This window comes from Watersipora subatra, chromosome 1 (assembly GCF_963576615.1).
Source record: "Watersipora subatra chromosome 1, tzWatSuba1.1, whole genome shotgun sequence".
NCBI classification, from domain to species: Eukaryota; Metazoa; Bryozoa; class Gymnolaemata; order Cheilostomatida; family Watersiporidae; genus Watersipora; species Watersipora subatra.
Window position 1 is genome coordinate 74,128,519 of NC_088708.1, and position 16,210 is coordinate 74,144,728.

Consider the following 16,210-nt stretch of genomic DNA (forward strand, 5'->3'; position numbering starts at 1 on the left):
GTATTTAAAAGGTTTTCGGCATCCACTCCTCATCACTTGTCTAGGTTACAATAAAGCTTTCAGGGGCCAGGTAAAAAAAGGCCATCAATTCGATGGTGCTCTATAAAAAGCGCTTGCACATACGCATAAAAAGTTAGTGCCCTTTAATCATAGCCATGCAAGTTCGGGGTGCAAAGCTTTGGTGATCATCTGTTTGGTTTGTGGATAATGCCAGGGGTGCCATGGTTGTGAATAAAATCTTGTATATGTTCAAAACTGTTAATAATCGAACTGTGACCACCCTCGGATAAAAACCGTAACATGAAAGACATGCGAGCATTATTTCGTCTATGTGCTAAAAGTTCGATACTAAGAATGTTGCGTGCCTCCGATACGCTTGTGTACGACACATCAGTGTACCCTTAATCTCTGAAATAAAACGAACTGATTTCCTCTTCACATTTTTCAAAAGAGTTTTATGTCTCATCAATGATATACAGCCCCCCCCCATATATATGGGGGGGCTGTATATCATTGGTCTCATTAAATATGGGTCCCATGCTTCAATGGCATATTCCATTATTGGCCTAACCAATATGAGGTATGCAATCCTTTTTACATTTCTGGGGCGCCATTCAAAACACGCTTAATCACACCAAGCCTTTTAGACGTCCTGGCAGTTATTGAGTCTATTGGCTCTATTGTAGATTGTTTTTCGTTGCAAATTCTTTGACATGCGGAAAAACCTATCACGTGACTTGACTGCGCTTCAGCAATACTGTCTCTATCGAATTGATGTTGTTAGCCTTAGATTTAGAATACAATTATCTTATGCTATATGCACCGCGTATTAGTGCCGCCCCAACAAGTGAAATGGTTGTAATAATTCCACCCTGTTAAGCCACATTACCATTTGTCAGTTAGTGGTGCAATCTACGCGCTTGGTGCAATCGGTTATTATTTTTCGCAATTGTTTGTCATATCACTATATAAGGGAAGTTGAAGTGAAATGGAGTGTACAACCCAAGCAAACAACTACAGCTTAGCGTCGGAGCATCAAGCTAGTACTCGAGTTGTGCGCGACCTTCAGTCTTCTGACACCGAAGCTACTACAGCCGTAGAACAAGAGGCATCAACGCGAACCGAGTTATTTCTCTCTAAAAACATTTTATCAGCACCAAGCAGAACAGTTGAAGAAAGGAAGCAGGATAAACGCAAAACATTGTCTAAAATGAAAACCTGCAGATTCTTCTTTTCTGAGCGAGGATGCGCTTACGGTGATGCATGTAATTTTAGCCATGAAATAGATTTGCTACCTTCAAATATATCCAGGGATACCACAGATTCTGATAGCAAAGTAACACCTAGAAATATCAGTGACAATAAAAACTGCAGTCGCCCTCCATGTAAATTCTTTGCAGCAGGATTCTGCAAATGGGGTAGCAGGTGAGAGATTTTTTGTTTGCTCTGTTTAATGTTATTTAGATAATAAAAACTGCAAAATCTGACTATCATTGTCAAGTTTTTTTATTTTTATTTGTTCAATTTGTATGTGGCTAGATTAGACTACTGTGTTTTGATCGAACACGCAGTCTATAGCAAGCTCTATCTTTGCTGCCTGTGTTGCTGGCAGTGATTGCTCAATTTTATTTATTGTTATGATAGTGCGCGATTACTTTTACTGATGTTTGTTGTATATTAAATTTTAGATGTGGGTTTGCACATTCCCGTGTTCACCAACACCGACCGACTTCTACAAAAGTGACAAAGAGTGAGAAAAATGAGAAAAAGCTATCAGAAATGACAGATCAAGATTTAAATTCATTGAGGCGCACAGAAATCTCTCAACTAAAAAAGCGTTTTCCTAAGCGTATTGATGTTGATACAAGCACATTTCGATTTGTTTTCCGTGTATCTGATCCAGATTGGGTAAGTTCATGTGCCAATACATTTGTCATAAGAGCATATATTATGTGTATGAACAAATTTGGGAAACAATGCGCATCAGTTAGTGTTGAAACTACATTGTACAAAGGTTTAGTGTTGTACATATTCTAATGATAGACAGTAAACCTTGTAGCCCTTTGATGTGAAGTCCATTAATCTTGAACTTACGTTTCCAAGTCTCTACCCTAAGCATATGATGACTGTCCGTATATTTAACGAGGAGTGTCTACCTTCAGTCCTAGCGAGGTATGAAAGTTCACTCCTTTTAGCTTATTGCTGCTTATAGTTTAGAACTACGCAACTTACTAAAAAAGTTGCTGGATATTTGCTTAATTTTAGTATGTTATGAAAAATATATAACGTGCACATGTTTTATGTAAATTTAGGCATATTTGTAAAAAGATGGATGACTGGCTGACGGATAAGCAAGAAGCCAATCAGAAACATGACACTGTTGAGTTAGTGTTTCGACCATTTCTTCGATGGCTCGACAAAACGGCTGAGCAGATCTTTACGGATGGCCTGTCAATGGTAAGCTCTTTTTGTTTTAGACTTGGATGAAAATAATTTCAAACTTACAGAATATATATAAAACTATGAAAAACAAAGTTTTGCTGTACTAAAAACATTCTAGCTGGCAAAACCTTTTGGTTAGATTTGGTAACTTTATACAGATATATTGAATTATAGCAATCTTTGTTGTAGCTTATTTGTTACTCTGAGCCTTATTTGTTACACTGAGCCTTATTTGTTACACTGAGCCTTATTTGTTACACTAAGCCTTATTTGTTACACTGAGCCTTATTTGTTACACTGAGCCTTATTTGTTACACTGAGCCTTATTGGTTACACTAAGCCTTACTGTAAATTAAAATGCTCATATTTACTTTCAGTATAAAAGAGAGTTGGCTGCTAAAGCTGCAGGGTTTAAGTTTGTGAGCAACTCCAACACACGGCCATCAGAGCCTGTTGCTAAACCTGCCGCAGTTGCCGAGTTTGACCCTGTCACCGATCCGAGCCAATCAGCTGTGGAATTAGAAGATAATTTTTCTTCCGCTGTTCAGCTTTCTGATAACTCTGAAGAGTCGGAGACGGAAGCAGACTGCAACGCATATCCGACACCCGCAGATCCTTCTGTGAGTTGACATTATCAATGGTACATACATTGTTTGTATCACAAGGTAGTCAGTCGTAATAAACTGTAAATTTATGTTTAGTTATAAGTTTGACGTGCTGAACTGCTCTATAAGAGTCTGTCTCCATTGTCGACTTAGCTGCTTACCAAACTTCTGTAGAATGAACTAGATTTGGTGTGACCAAGGAATTTTTTTATGCATTTCCAAAAAGATCAAAAATCTTTCACATGTTTAAGATATCACAAAATCATATTTTGTCAGGTTTTGTCAAATTTTATAAAAATTATACTTAGTGACATAAATCCTCCAAATTCTATTTAATAAATCCACAAAGGTATAACATATTTAGGATTCGGTTCAATTTCTCGATGATCTCGCACTTGAATGTTGTTAAGTTACCATTCATTGATGTCTTCAGGTTCTCAGTAAGCTGAATCCAGCAAAGAGAGGAACTGAACTGAGGCTGAAGAATCTGCAACTTCTGGAGTCTACAGCCAGCCTGCACTGTACAATCCTGCGTACTGGCATCAGATGTACTCGCTGCAAGGTCAGTCTGCTTGTTTTAATATATTGTTCTTCTGTGCTTTTGTTAGCTTTATGAACTAGTGTATGGTTTATTTGTGGTGTCTTTATGAGCCATCTGGGCTGGTTGTATAGCTCATCTGGATTTCCTCTATGTATTGCCACTACGTATTGCCTCTACGTATTGCCTCTACGTATTGCCTCTACGTATTGCCTCTACGTATTGCCTCTACGTATTGCCTCTACGTATTGCCTCTACGTATTGCCTCTACGTATTGCCTCTACGTATTGCCTGTACGAATTGCCTCTACGTATTGCCTGTACGAATTGCCTCTACGTATTGCCTCTACGTATTGCCTCTACGTATTGCCTCTACGTATTGCCTTTACGTATTGCCTCTACGTATTGCCTCTACGTATTGCCTCTACGTATTGCCTTTACGTATTGCCTTTACGTATTGCCTCTACGTATTGCCTCTACGTATTGCCTCTACATATTGCCTCTACGTATTGCCTTTACGTATTGCCTCTACGTATTGCCTTTACGTATTGCCTTTACGTATTGCCTCTACGTATTGCCTCTACGTATTGCCTCTACGTATTGCCTCTACGTATTGCCTCTACGTATTGCCTCTACGTATTGCCTCTACGTATTGCCTCTACGTATTGCCTCTATGTTTAGTGGTTATCAGTGATGCGTGTATGGGCATTCACCATTTGTGATGTTTCTATGGGTAGTGGCTATCAAGTATCTGGAAAGGCCACTCGTTACAAGTGCGTTTCAACTCAGTGAGATTTGGTTTTACAGACAGCTCACCACATCACCATGCATCCAGAAAAGCCTTATGTGGTTGTCTGCGATAAGTGTAAGTCGAAGATGTCTTTGATTTACCACCCAAATCTCATGCACGTCGCTTCTAGCACTGTCGGCTTTTTTGACTTGGATGCCTGTCAACCGTTTGACCTCATTCTGCAAGACTGTCAGCTGATCGCTGCCTGCCTTGGTTGTGACAGAGAGCTTCCCATTCATGTATGTACACCATGTAACATATACAGAAATATTACTGTTGCTCACTTGTTTATTCTTGTCAGCATTTACACTCATGCATTGGACCGCTTTTACTAGATTTTTTTTAGATCTAAATTTGAACAAGTTAAGCCTTGTGAAGCTCTCATAATCACCGGTGTTTCAATTGTCCAGTATTGCGTTTATCCACGTCACCCTCATTTTTATGTACACCACATTTGATCCTGTATCCCGAGTAGCACACTCGTGAAACATAATGTAACTAACCACATTGAAAGTTGCTCTTTTTCTACCTGTAAAATTCCCAGTTGCAAAGTTGTTGCTCAAGCCCATATTTACAAAGGGGACATATCACTATCCGCGTGGTTATCCAGTAAGAGCTGAGCTTGTTATATTATACTTAATGTTACATGGAGAATGTTAAATTTATTCAAACCTTGTTTCTAGGTGTGTCTTGATTAGAGGCAGATGGTGTGAAACCCAGTTTATGTTCAGTGTTTTCTATGATTTATTGCATGTTTTCAGGGTTTACACGCCGATCAGTTGAAGCAGTTCTGGTGTACAGGCTGCCACAAGAAGATGGGAATTTCTGTTGAAAAAGGCTCATTCATTGTGCTGAATGATGGAGCTGCCATTAAAATAGGTATACAATTTATTAATGAGAACATTCTTACTTCTGTTTAGCCAAACATGTTTTAGAGCAAATTATCATAACAGAAACTCTGTCGATATTATTTAGGTGCAAATGCTGTGCTCATAGCCAAGAAGGCCAAAGCGATGTCAGATTTGAAAATACTAGGTGAGGGAAAGCAACTCCCAGACAAAGGAGCCTGTCTTCATTATAAAAAGAGTTTTAGATGGTTTAGGTGAGTTTATGAGTGAAAATACAAAGGATGCACTCACTGACATGACATGACAACTACCTCTACACTTAAACACGCGTGTCTCAATTGTAAAGTATTTTTGGCTGAAGGTTTCCTTGCTGTGGAAAACTGTATCCATGTGACAAATGCCATGATGAGAAGGAGACAGACCACGAAATGGAATTGGCCAATCGAATGGTTTGCGGTTTTTGCTCAAAAGAGCAGGTATGTTGCGGCTGACACTTTGGTTAGCTAACATTTGGTTACACATTTCAGATTGAAATTTTGTGTATGCCAAGATACAATGAGTTTTGATGCTTTTCATTCGAATGCATAGTTTTGGCATAAAATTTAGCACTCGAAATGCTTTACTTTTCATATATATTTATTAGCAGTAATTCAACACATGCATCATTAATATATGCTGAGTAACATATTAGTGTTAGGTTAACATTGGTTGAGGTTTGAATGAATAATTTGGCTAAATATGCTCTTTTTGTATTTTGTGTAAGATGACTATTATACAGTAGTAGTAGTAGCTGCAGGAGCTCTGTTTTGTAGCCAGTTGTGTGTCTTGCAGGGCTTTTCTCTGACGAAGCCATGCATTTCTTGTGATTTGTCCCTCACACGATCTAAGTCTCAGCACTGGGAAGGAGGTCAAGGCTGTCGGAACAGAGTGGCTATGGCAAAGTGAGTACACGCTGTTGTTTCTCTACGTGTCATGTGTGGTGTTTTTTAATATTTCTAAACTCGGTTGTTACAGCTGATATATTTGTTACATTAGAAAATATGTTTGCTATATTGACAAATCAAGACTTTAATGAAAAATTTTTTATCATTTACAGAGGTGACAAGCAAAAGTTTGCTGGCTCTAATAAGACTGTCTCAAAAAAAGCTGAATCACTACAAAAAAAGTCTGGGAAAAAGACGACCCATCTCAGGCATGCTGTGTGACAATGAGAAAGCAGACATTTTACCTATTGCTTTTTTGCCAACTATTTTGGTCATTTTAGATCATAAAATACTGTGTATATCATCTTTCTGCTCATGCCTTAGTCATCGTAGAGAATTCAATATAGTTTACCATGGCAACAAGTCTTATGCATATATTTTCTCTTGAAGTATTTTTTGAAGAACCAAATAAATATTTCTGCCCAAGCCGATTTGTTATTACATGTATTAGCATAAACAATATTTAATACAAATGTATTATCAATAACCATACGGTATGTATAATATGTGCCCTTGTATGAGTAGTATGATATACCGGTGTATGATTAGAAGTAATATAGTATATATACATATACGTTGGAAAAAATAAAATTTTGTGCTGTTCCTCCTACCATAGAGACCTAGTCAAGTGTCTTTTTGAAGGGTTCTATGTACTTGCTGTGGATAAAGCAACAGATTTAGATTTCTCACTCATTTATAATTCCTGATCATTGTGCAAATAGAAAAACTGCTCTTCGAAAATAATAAAAATATAAAGCTTCGTGTACAACTGACAGACCATGAATTGTTGGAAATAAGTGTCAATCTTGTCTGCAGACAACTGGTCGAAAATGTAAAGCTGTGAAGCTTTCAGCAACATATTCTCTTATATTTACACCATTCACAAATGTACTGTCACTACACATTCTGTTGCTGTACGACTGCAATATAATATTATTACATGCTGCCCAATATCATAGAGTCTCAGTTGTACTGTCACTACACATTCTGTTGCTGTACGACTGCGATATAATATTATTACATGCTGCCCAATATCATAGAGTCTCAGTTGTACTGTCACTACACATTCTGTTGCTGTACAACTGCGATATAATATTATTACATGCTGCCCAATATCATAGGGTCTCAGTTGTACTGTCACTACACATTCTGCTGCTGTACGACTGCGATATAATATTATTACATGCTGCCCAATATCATCGAGTCTCAGTTGTACTGTCACTACACATTCTGTTGCTGTACGACTGCGATATAATATTATTACATGCTGCCCAATATCATAGAGTCTCAGTTGTACTGTCACTACACATTCTGTTGCTGTACGACTGCGATATAATATTATTACATGCTGCCCAATATCATAGAGTCTCAGTTGTACTGTCACTACACATTCTGTTGCTGTACGACTGCGATATAATATTATTACATGCTGCCCAATATCATAGGGTCTCAGTTGTACTGTCACTACACATTCTGTTCCTGTACGACTGCGATATAATATTATTACATGCTGCCCAATATCATAAAGTCTCATACTGTGATATAATATTATTACATGCTGCCCAATATCATAGAGTCTCAGTTGTACTGTCGCTACACATTCTGTTCCTGTACGACTGCGATATAATATTATTACATGCTGCCCAATATCATAGAGTCTCAGTTGTACTGTCACTACACATTCTGTTGCTGTACAACTGCGATATAATATTATTACATGCTGCCCAATATCATAGGGTCTCAGTTGTACTGTCACTACACATTCTGCTGCTGTACGACTGCGATATAATATTATTACATGCTGCCCAATATCATAGAGTCTCAGTTGTACTGTCACTACACATTCTGTTCCTGTACGACTGCGATATAATATTATTACATGCTGCCCAATATCATAAAGTCTCATACTGTGATATAATATTATTACATGCTGCCCAATATCATAGAGTCTCAGTTGTACTGTCACTACACATTCTGTTGCTGTACGACTGCGATATAATATTATTACATGCTGCCCAATATCATAGAGTCTCAGTTGTACTGTCACTACACATTCTGTTGCTGTACGACTGTGATATAATATTATTACATGCTGCCCAATATCATACAGTCTCAGTTGTACTGTCACTACACATTCTGTTGCTGTACAACTGCGATATAATATTATTACATGCTGCCCAATATCATAGGGTCTCAGTTGTACTGTCACTACACATTCTGCTGCTGTACGACTGCGATATAATATTATTACATGCTGCCCAATATCATCGAGTCTCAGTTGTACTGTCACTACACATTCTGTTGCTGTACAACTGCGATATAATATTATTACATGCTGCCCAATATCATAGGGTCTCAGTTGTACTGTCACTACACATTCTGCTGCTGTACGACTGCGATATAATATTATTACATGCTGCCCAATATCATCGAGTCTCAGTTGTACTGTCACTACACATTCTGTTGCTGTACGACTGCGATATAATATTATTACATGCTGCCCAATATCATAGAGTCTCAGTTGTACTGTCACTACACATTCTGTTGCTGTACGACTGCGATATAATATTATTACATGCTGCCCAATATCATAGAGTCTCAGTTGTACTGTCACTACACATTCTGTTGCTGTACGACTGCGATATAATATTATTACATGCTGCCCAATATCATAGAGTCTCAGTTGTACTGTCACTACACATTCTGTTCCTGTACGACTGGGATATAATATTATTACATGCTGCCCAATATCATAAAGTCTCATACTGTGATATAATATTATTACATGCTGCCTAATATCATAGAGTCTCAGTTGTACTGTCGCTACACATTCTGTTCCTGTACGACTGCGATATAATATTATTACATGCTGCCCAATATCATAGGGTCTCAGTTGTACTGTCACTACACATTCTGCTGCTGTACGACTGCGATATAATATTATTACATGCTGCCCAATATCATAGAGTCTCAGTTGTACTGTCACTACACATTCTGTTGCTGTACGACTGCGATATAATATTATTACATGCTGCCCAATATCATAGAGTCTCAGTTGTACTGTCACTACACATTCTGTTGCTGTACGACTGCGATATAATATTATTACATGCTGCCCAATATCATAAAGTCTCATACTGTGATATAATATTATTACATGCTGCCCAATATCATAGAGTCTCAGTTGTACTGTCACTACACATTCTGTTGCTGTACGACTGCGATATAATATTATTACATGCTGCCCAATATCATAGAGTCTCAGTTGTACTGTCACTACACATTCTGTTCCTGTACGACTGGGATATAATATTATTACATGCTGCCCAATATCATAAAGTCTCATACTGTGATATAATATTATTACATGCTGCCTAATATCATAGAGTCTCAGTTGTACTGTCGCTACACATTCTGTTCCTGTACGACTGCGATATAATATTATTACATGCTGCCCAATATCATAGGGTCTCAGTTGTACTGTCACTACACATTCTGCTGCTGTACGACTGCGATATAATATTATTACATGCTGCCCAATATCATAGAGTCTCAGTTGTACTGTCACTACACATTCTGTTGCTGTACGACTGCGATATAATATTATTACATGCTGCCCAATATCATAGAGTCTCAGTTGTACTGTCACTACACATTCTGTTGCTGTACGACTGCGATATAATATTATTACATGCTGCCCAATATCATAAAGTCTCATACTGTGATATAATATTATTACATGCTGCCCAATATCATAGAGTCTCAGTTGTACTGTCACTACACATTCTGTTGCTGTACGACTGCGATATAATATTATTACATGCTGCCCAATATCATAGAGTCTCAGTTTGTCAAAAATTGCTCGCCATGCTAATCACTACTCAAAGATGTGGTGTGTAAAAGATCTTTGTAAGTTCTGTATTGGCTGGAAAATAAACAGGGATGGTAGGTTCAGCTTGTAGTATTTGTTGCACTGGAACCATGGGTCTCTGGTTGATGTCTATTAAGGCCAGTGGAACAGAATGGTGCTTTTTCTCTAGACTGGTCCGTGTAGCCAAAGACTGCGCATGATTGGATAAGGCGTTGGACCCTTTTCTATTTTCTGAAGGTTTACTCCTAATCTCGCTCAAGCGTTTGACGCTTTCCCCATTTTGGACACTTTGATTTGGGTTAGAAATTGATACTTCCTGAATTGGCTCAACTGTCTACAGAAAAAAAAATTACTTATAACAGATGAAGTTTTTGACAAACAAAAACTGCCAGTTTCATTGGCAAATCTTTACTATAATAAGAGCTGTGTTCATCCGTTTGTTTGTAGCCACGCTAAGAGCTTTCGCAAAAAAAAGATCGTCTCACATAGAAACCAAATTCGGGTATTCCAATTCTTTTCCAACTGCTCTACCACTGCACCACTCAACTACCTTTCCACATCTAAGAATAACTGTACACATAGTTATTACAGTGATGATCTCTCACAACACACAGATCTGTCAGCGTAATAGTAATTATAGAATCATAGACACAGTCCAAGGAATACAAGTCTGAGGAATTATACCCACGTATAATATTGGTAAGTATTGCTAAGGCTGCTTTTTGTTACCATCTGTTATTAGGAGATGTGATCAGATATGTGATATTTGATGTTACATTTAGGCATATGGACATTGGCATTCTATGACAGTACTTGCTGCTAGATAATTAGAAAACTTAGACGCGTTTGGTTGTTACGGACATTACTTTAAAACATTTATGCACTCAGATCTTCGAAGGCCATTCTTGCCATACACCATTTTTATAATTAAGAGAAACTGTAGCTAAGCTCTCGACTTTGCTTTTAAGATTCATTAAAATGTCATATTTTTGTAATTTATTCGATATGCTTGCAAAGCAGTTTGAGAGACATGTTTGATTGGTTGATGTCATCATTGCGATTTTCTTCGTGCATCCGAAAAATCATGCTTTTGTTAATAATAAGATCATAATTTATTTAAGTCAATGGCATTGCGCAGCAAACATATGAGCCAAACGTTGGCTCATAAGTATTTGATCTAAAGTGAATCCTGTTTTGTGAATAAACATTGTAGCAATTTACTCTGGTGTACTCTATGGACATTTAATTGATCCTTAGAACCGTCTAGATATCTTCTGAGGATGGCTTCGGACAGACAGACAAACACGGCTTTTGTTATAGTACAGACTATTAAAAATTGACTGTTATATAAAAATTTAGCAAAACTGCGCTTTACTTTTGGGAAATAGCTTATAACAAAAAAAACAATAGAAATAGGGAAGGCAACATGCGAAGCTCTGGATTACTTTTACTCAATCTCTTTGATTGTTTTACTGTTGCTGATTTCAGTAAATTTGCTTCAAAAGTTGAACTGTTAGTCATATTTCATCAAGTAGCACACATACCACTATACTGGTTTTCTTTCTCCTCAACTCTCCTTCCGACATGTTTTTTTGTGTTGATGGTAGGTTTACTTTTAATTTCTTCTTCCGATGCTTTCGCCTCTTTGCATTATCTCTTTCTTTGTAGTCCTATTATAATGTGACTATATGTTAGTTCAAATGCTTCCAATCTATTGTGTTGAAGTTACTTCTATGCGAACGATTAAACACCACGCGTATCGGAAGATATACTCTAATAAAATCTATACCGCTAAGAGAGGACCACTCTTGTTTGCGCCTTTTACAAAATTGCAAACTATCAATAAATATGTCATACAAGAAACCACTTAGCAAGAATAACTATAACTGCAGGCTTGTCCTGGAGCGGCTGTTCAGAACAAACCATATTATACTATTATCACTTCAAATCTTGCCATATGGAGTTTATCTGTTCCAATATTTGTTTCATGTATCAAAACCATCATATGTTGGAGCGAAAAGTTTTATAAGAATATATCATAGTTTGTTTTATTTTTTTAAAGTCTAAAACCAACATTAAATACGTTTAAGTAATTACATAGAGCATTAAATCAAATGCATTACATTAAATCATAACAAAAATTCAATGTAATCAGCCAAAAAGAGGTCTTTCTTTTTCGTGATCTTAAAAATGTGTGAACATTCATGCAGGTTGGCAAAGAGTAAGTTCGATTGTAGAGTGAAAATATGCCACATAAACTGCTTTAACCTAAACTCAATAGAGTTTAATTTAATTCAATTTTTAAATTTAGAATTGTATATATGTTTTATTTGCAGTTTTTACCAGTTGTTATACTTGCACATTACGTTCTAATTGTTTGGAAATTACTTCATATTTTAAGGAAAATTTGCTTATTTGCGTAAATTTTACTTTCCATCTTTTCATACTTTTGTGATCGTAAGTCGAAGTTTGATTGCATTGTTAAGAGCTTAGTATAACTGAAATAATTTTTCTCACCTCGCCAGACTTTGTTTGTAGACGTGGCAATCGGTTGATATCCTACAAGCATTTGAAGACATTGAACCAAAGTTTATCAATAAGATCTCGTTTTCAATTGTAAAATAGCACATATTTTGTTATGACATGTATTGTTATGATGTTGCGCATGATATGTTATGACAATTTCATGCTTTACCTTATACGAGATAAATGTTCAGCGTTGCTCGGGTAATAAAAGTCCTTCCCTGGAAAACTTATTTTTATTCATCATATAACAGAAGTTACTATTCCAGCTTTCAAACTTCATATCATGATAAAAGTGTTTTGTGCAATTTAAATAAATTAAGGGAAAAAAACTGTAAAGGTTTTCAAACTTTGTCAAACAATTGTATTTTTCAAACTTTATATCATGAAGAAAATGTTTTGTGCAAGTCAAATAACTTAAAAAAAATAAAACAACTATAAAAGGGTTTAGATGTAAATGTGAAATAATTAGCAAGTAATAACTAAATGTTTGTCTTGTAGTCTGTTTTGCTATGATTACAATAAAATATGACTTGGTAATGATACAATTAATATGGACTAATAAATCGAAATAAAAATACTAAATATGTTGAATTAATAATAACAATTTTTGCATAGAAGTGTGTGCGTGCGCGCGCGCGTGTGTGTTTACAAAACACACATTACAAATCAAATTAAATACAAATCAATTTTTTGTGCAAAGACCTTTTTATTACCAGTATCGTCGTAGTCAAAGTTTTGATGGATAGCTTCTGATGGAACAGTAACATTTTTGATACACACACACTTCTATGCAAAAATTGTTATTATTAATTCAACATATTTAGTATTTTTATTTCGTTTTATTAGTACGTATTAATTGAATCATTACCAAATCATATTTTATTGTAATCATAGCAAAACAGACTACAAGACAAACATTTAGCTATCACTTGCTAATTATTTCACATTTACATTTAAACACTTTTATAGTTGTTTTATTTGGTTTCTTAATTTGTTTGACTTGCACAAAACATTTTCTTCATGATATAAAGTTTGAAAAATACAATTGTTTGACAAAGTTTGAAAACCTTCACAGTTGTTTTTACTTACAAAAATATTTACACTACAAAAACAACTACACAATCGATACTGTTGCAAAAATGAAATATCGCACTGTCTTTGTCTGACCGAATGAAGAGAGAATGTCGAAGCTTTTCTCATAAATGTTCGCGCGAGAAGAATTGGTCTTGACCCCATATATAGTAATTGAACCTTACGAAAAAAATTTCTTAACAGGGGTATCAAACGTGTGGGTGCGTTGCTAAAATAATTAGCGTATGGTTACAGTATATCAAATATGATAACGCCTTAGATCAAAATTTCCTAACAGGGGCATCGTAGCGTGTGGGCGGAATGCTAAAAATAATAGCTATAGCTGGACAATCAAAACGTCGAATACACATACGACCAACTTTGAGAAGTATATATATAGATATATAAGAAACAGATTAATGTATTTAATAAAATACAGAAGTTGGTTCAACTTACAAAATAAGAGGTTGTTGATTTAGAACCTTTGTTGTCGAGAAAAGGAGAATTAATGAGTTGCTCTGAGCTACAAAAGTCATTCAGAATATTTCTCACATAATCAAGCTGACAGTTTTTTAAATTATTAGTTAATACGATTGATTTTAGAGTTTGACGTAATTGCGTAATAGATTTAGTAGCCAGCAGTAGTGAAATTAATATTTTAGCTCTTTTTTGTCTTTTTATATCAACTCACTGCGTGAACACCAACTTAACACTCTATATTATATGTGAGCGATACGAGGGCTGCCAGCGACAAGTGGCTATACATGTGAGAAATATGAGGGCTGCCAGCACAAGTGGCTATACATGTGAGAGATACAAGAACTGCCAGCGACAAGTGGCTATACATGTGAGAGATACAAGGACTGCCAGCGACAAGTGGCTATACATGTGAGGGATACGAGGGCTGTCAGCGACAAGTGGCTATACATATGAGAGATACGAGGGCTGCCAGCGACAAGTGGCTATACATTTGAGGGATACGAGGGCTGTCAGCGAAAAGTGGCTATACTGTTTCAAAAGAATGCTCAGGTTCTTGCCTTTGTAAAACCCTAAAGAGAGATTAGTCCGCTCGAGTATTCCTATCACAGCTCAGCACAGGGTTGAAAAGAGAGTGAGTTTGCTTATTGTTTGTGAGTTCATGAGGTCCATCTATTATATACCGCATGTAAGACAGTCAACTCGAATTAACTGAGCTACAATTTTATTTTAACAATTGTGATAAGCGAAAACTTACGTATTCAGGTAGTCAAAGTTATTTGTTTGTCGATCTTCTGGTAGCCAGTAGTCATATTCATAGGCGTAGGTAAAATCTGGTGGTCGATTTCGGATAAGGGTTTTGTCGAACACTGTTTCAAGGTTCAATAAGTCATATTCTGTTGACTCTAGTTGCTGATCAACGAGTTGTAGCGACTCAACCTGGTTTCTTTTACAATTATAAAAAGGCAACTGCTTATTCATAAACAATAGGTAGGTAGATAAAACCATAGTTCACCGAAAGTATTCGCGATTGAAAGAGAGAAAAACCAACTGTCACCAATTTCAAACCCGATAGGATTTTTATTGAGAAACTATCACTAAATTTACTAAAAAGTTGTAAATTCACAAGAAATGACTGTACGCGTGAGTAAGCCTAAGAATGTATCTTGAGACAAAGCCATGAAGTTTATTCATATCAAACTGGTGCATAATCATGTTCATCCAGCAGTTGGAAAGATAGAAACAGACATAAAAGTTGATTCCAAGTCATACGGCAAAGGTCTAGCTGTCCCTATACCAAAGAGAAACCTCCCTAGATAAATCCCTGAAAGCCTCCAACTGTGATCACACAAGACGAGGAGAGCTCTAACTCGTGCCGATTAATCTTAAACGTGGGAACTTAATCAAAGTCAATAATCAATAATCGGCAAAAAGAGAGTTTTATGGATACTGTACCTTGGAGACACTCAAATTGAAAATTAGAGTTGGCAATGTATATGTTCAGTGGCGAGGTGAGTGGAAATATGCAATTGGGTTATCTTAAATTTAAACTAGATATAGTTTAAATTAACTTATATTTTGTATTATGTATTAAGTACTCCCAGGTTTTAATTATACAGTGGTACCTTCAAATAAAATGTTATTCCATTTTGACCGAAACTCGGGTTTCAAAAAGAACTGTACTCTAAACAGTTATCTTTACCTTGAGATGAGGGCAATATACTTAATTCTTTTAAACACTATGCCACGCTCCTAACCTAACCTGATGTGTTCTTAGAAGCTGTAGGAGTGAAGCTTGGTGTAACGTATAAGTCTTCATTGTAAAGTCACCAGTGCAGACTGACCACTCATTTGGCCTCTTTATATATATGGATCCTTTACAATAGCCACATAAGAAAACAAAAGAAAACCGTGCAATCATAAAGCATTATGCACTTAGGTAAAAAGCTTGCATAACCAGTTAGCTAATCCATTCATGGTGGAGAAGTTTGAATATCTGGTCTGCGATATCATAACACAACTCATAATAAGTTCTGTAACTGTTTTATATATATAATATA

General features: G+C 36.4%; 1 protein-coding gene across 1 annotated transcript; it reads left to right on the forward strand.

Moving 5' to 3' along the window:
- Positions 1–911: 911 nt before the first annotated feature.
- Positions 912–6,631, forward strand: LOC137404026 (uncharacterized). Its single transcript, XM_068090184.1, has 12 exons — positions 912–1,425; positions 1,689–1,908; positions 2,060–2,172; positions 2,313–2,457; positions 2,820–3,062; positions 3,481–3,609; positions 4,392–4,613; positions 5,136–5,253; positions 5,350–5,476; positions 5,584–5,698; positions 6,054–6,163; positions 6,319–6,631. Exons 1-12 carry the CDS (start codon positions 989–991, stop codon positions 6,425–6,427), a joined length of 2,088 nt encoding a protein of 695 aa, XP_067946285.1. The 5' UTR covers positions 912–988; the 3' UTR covers positions 6,428–6,631.
- The last annotated feature ends 9,579 nt before the right edge of the window (positions 6,632–16,210 follow it).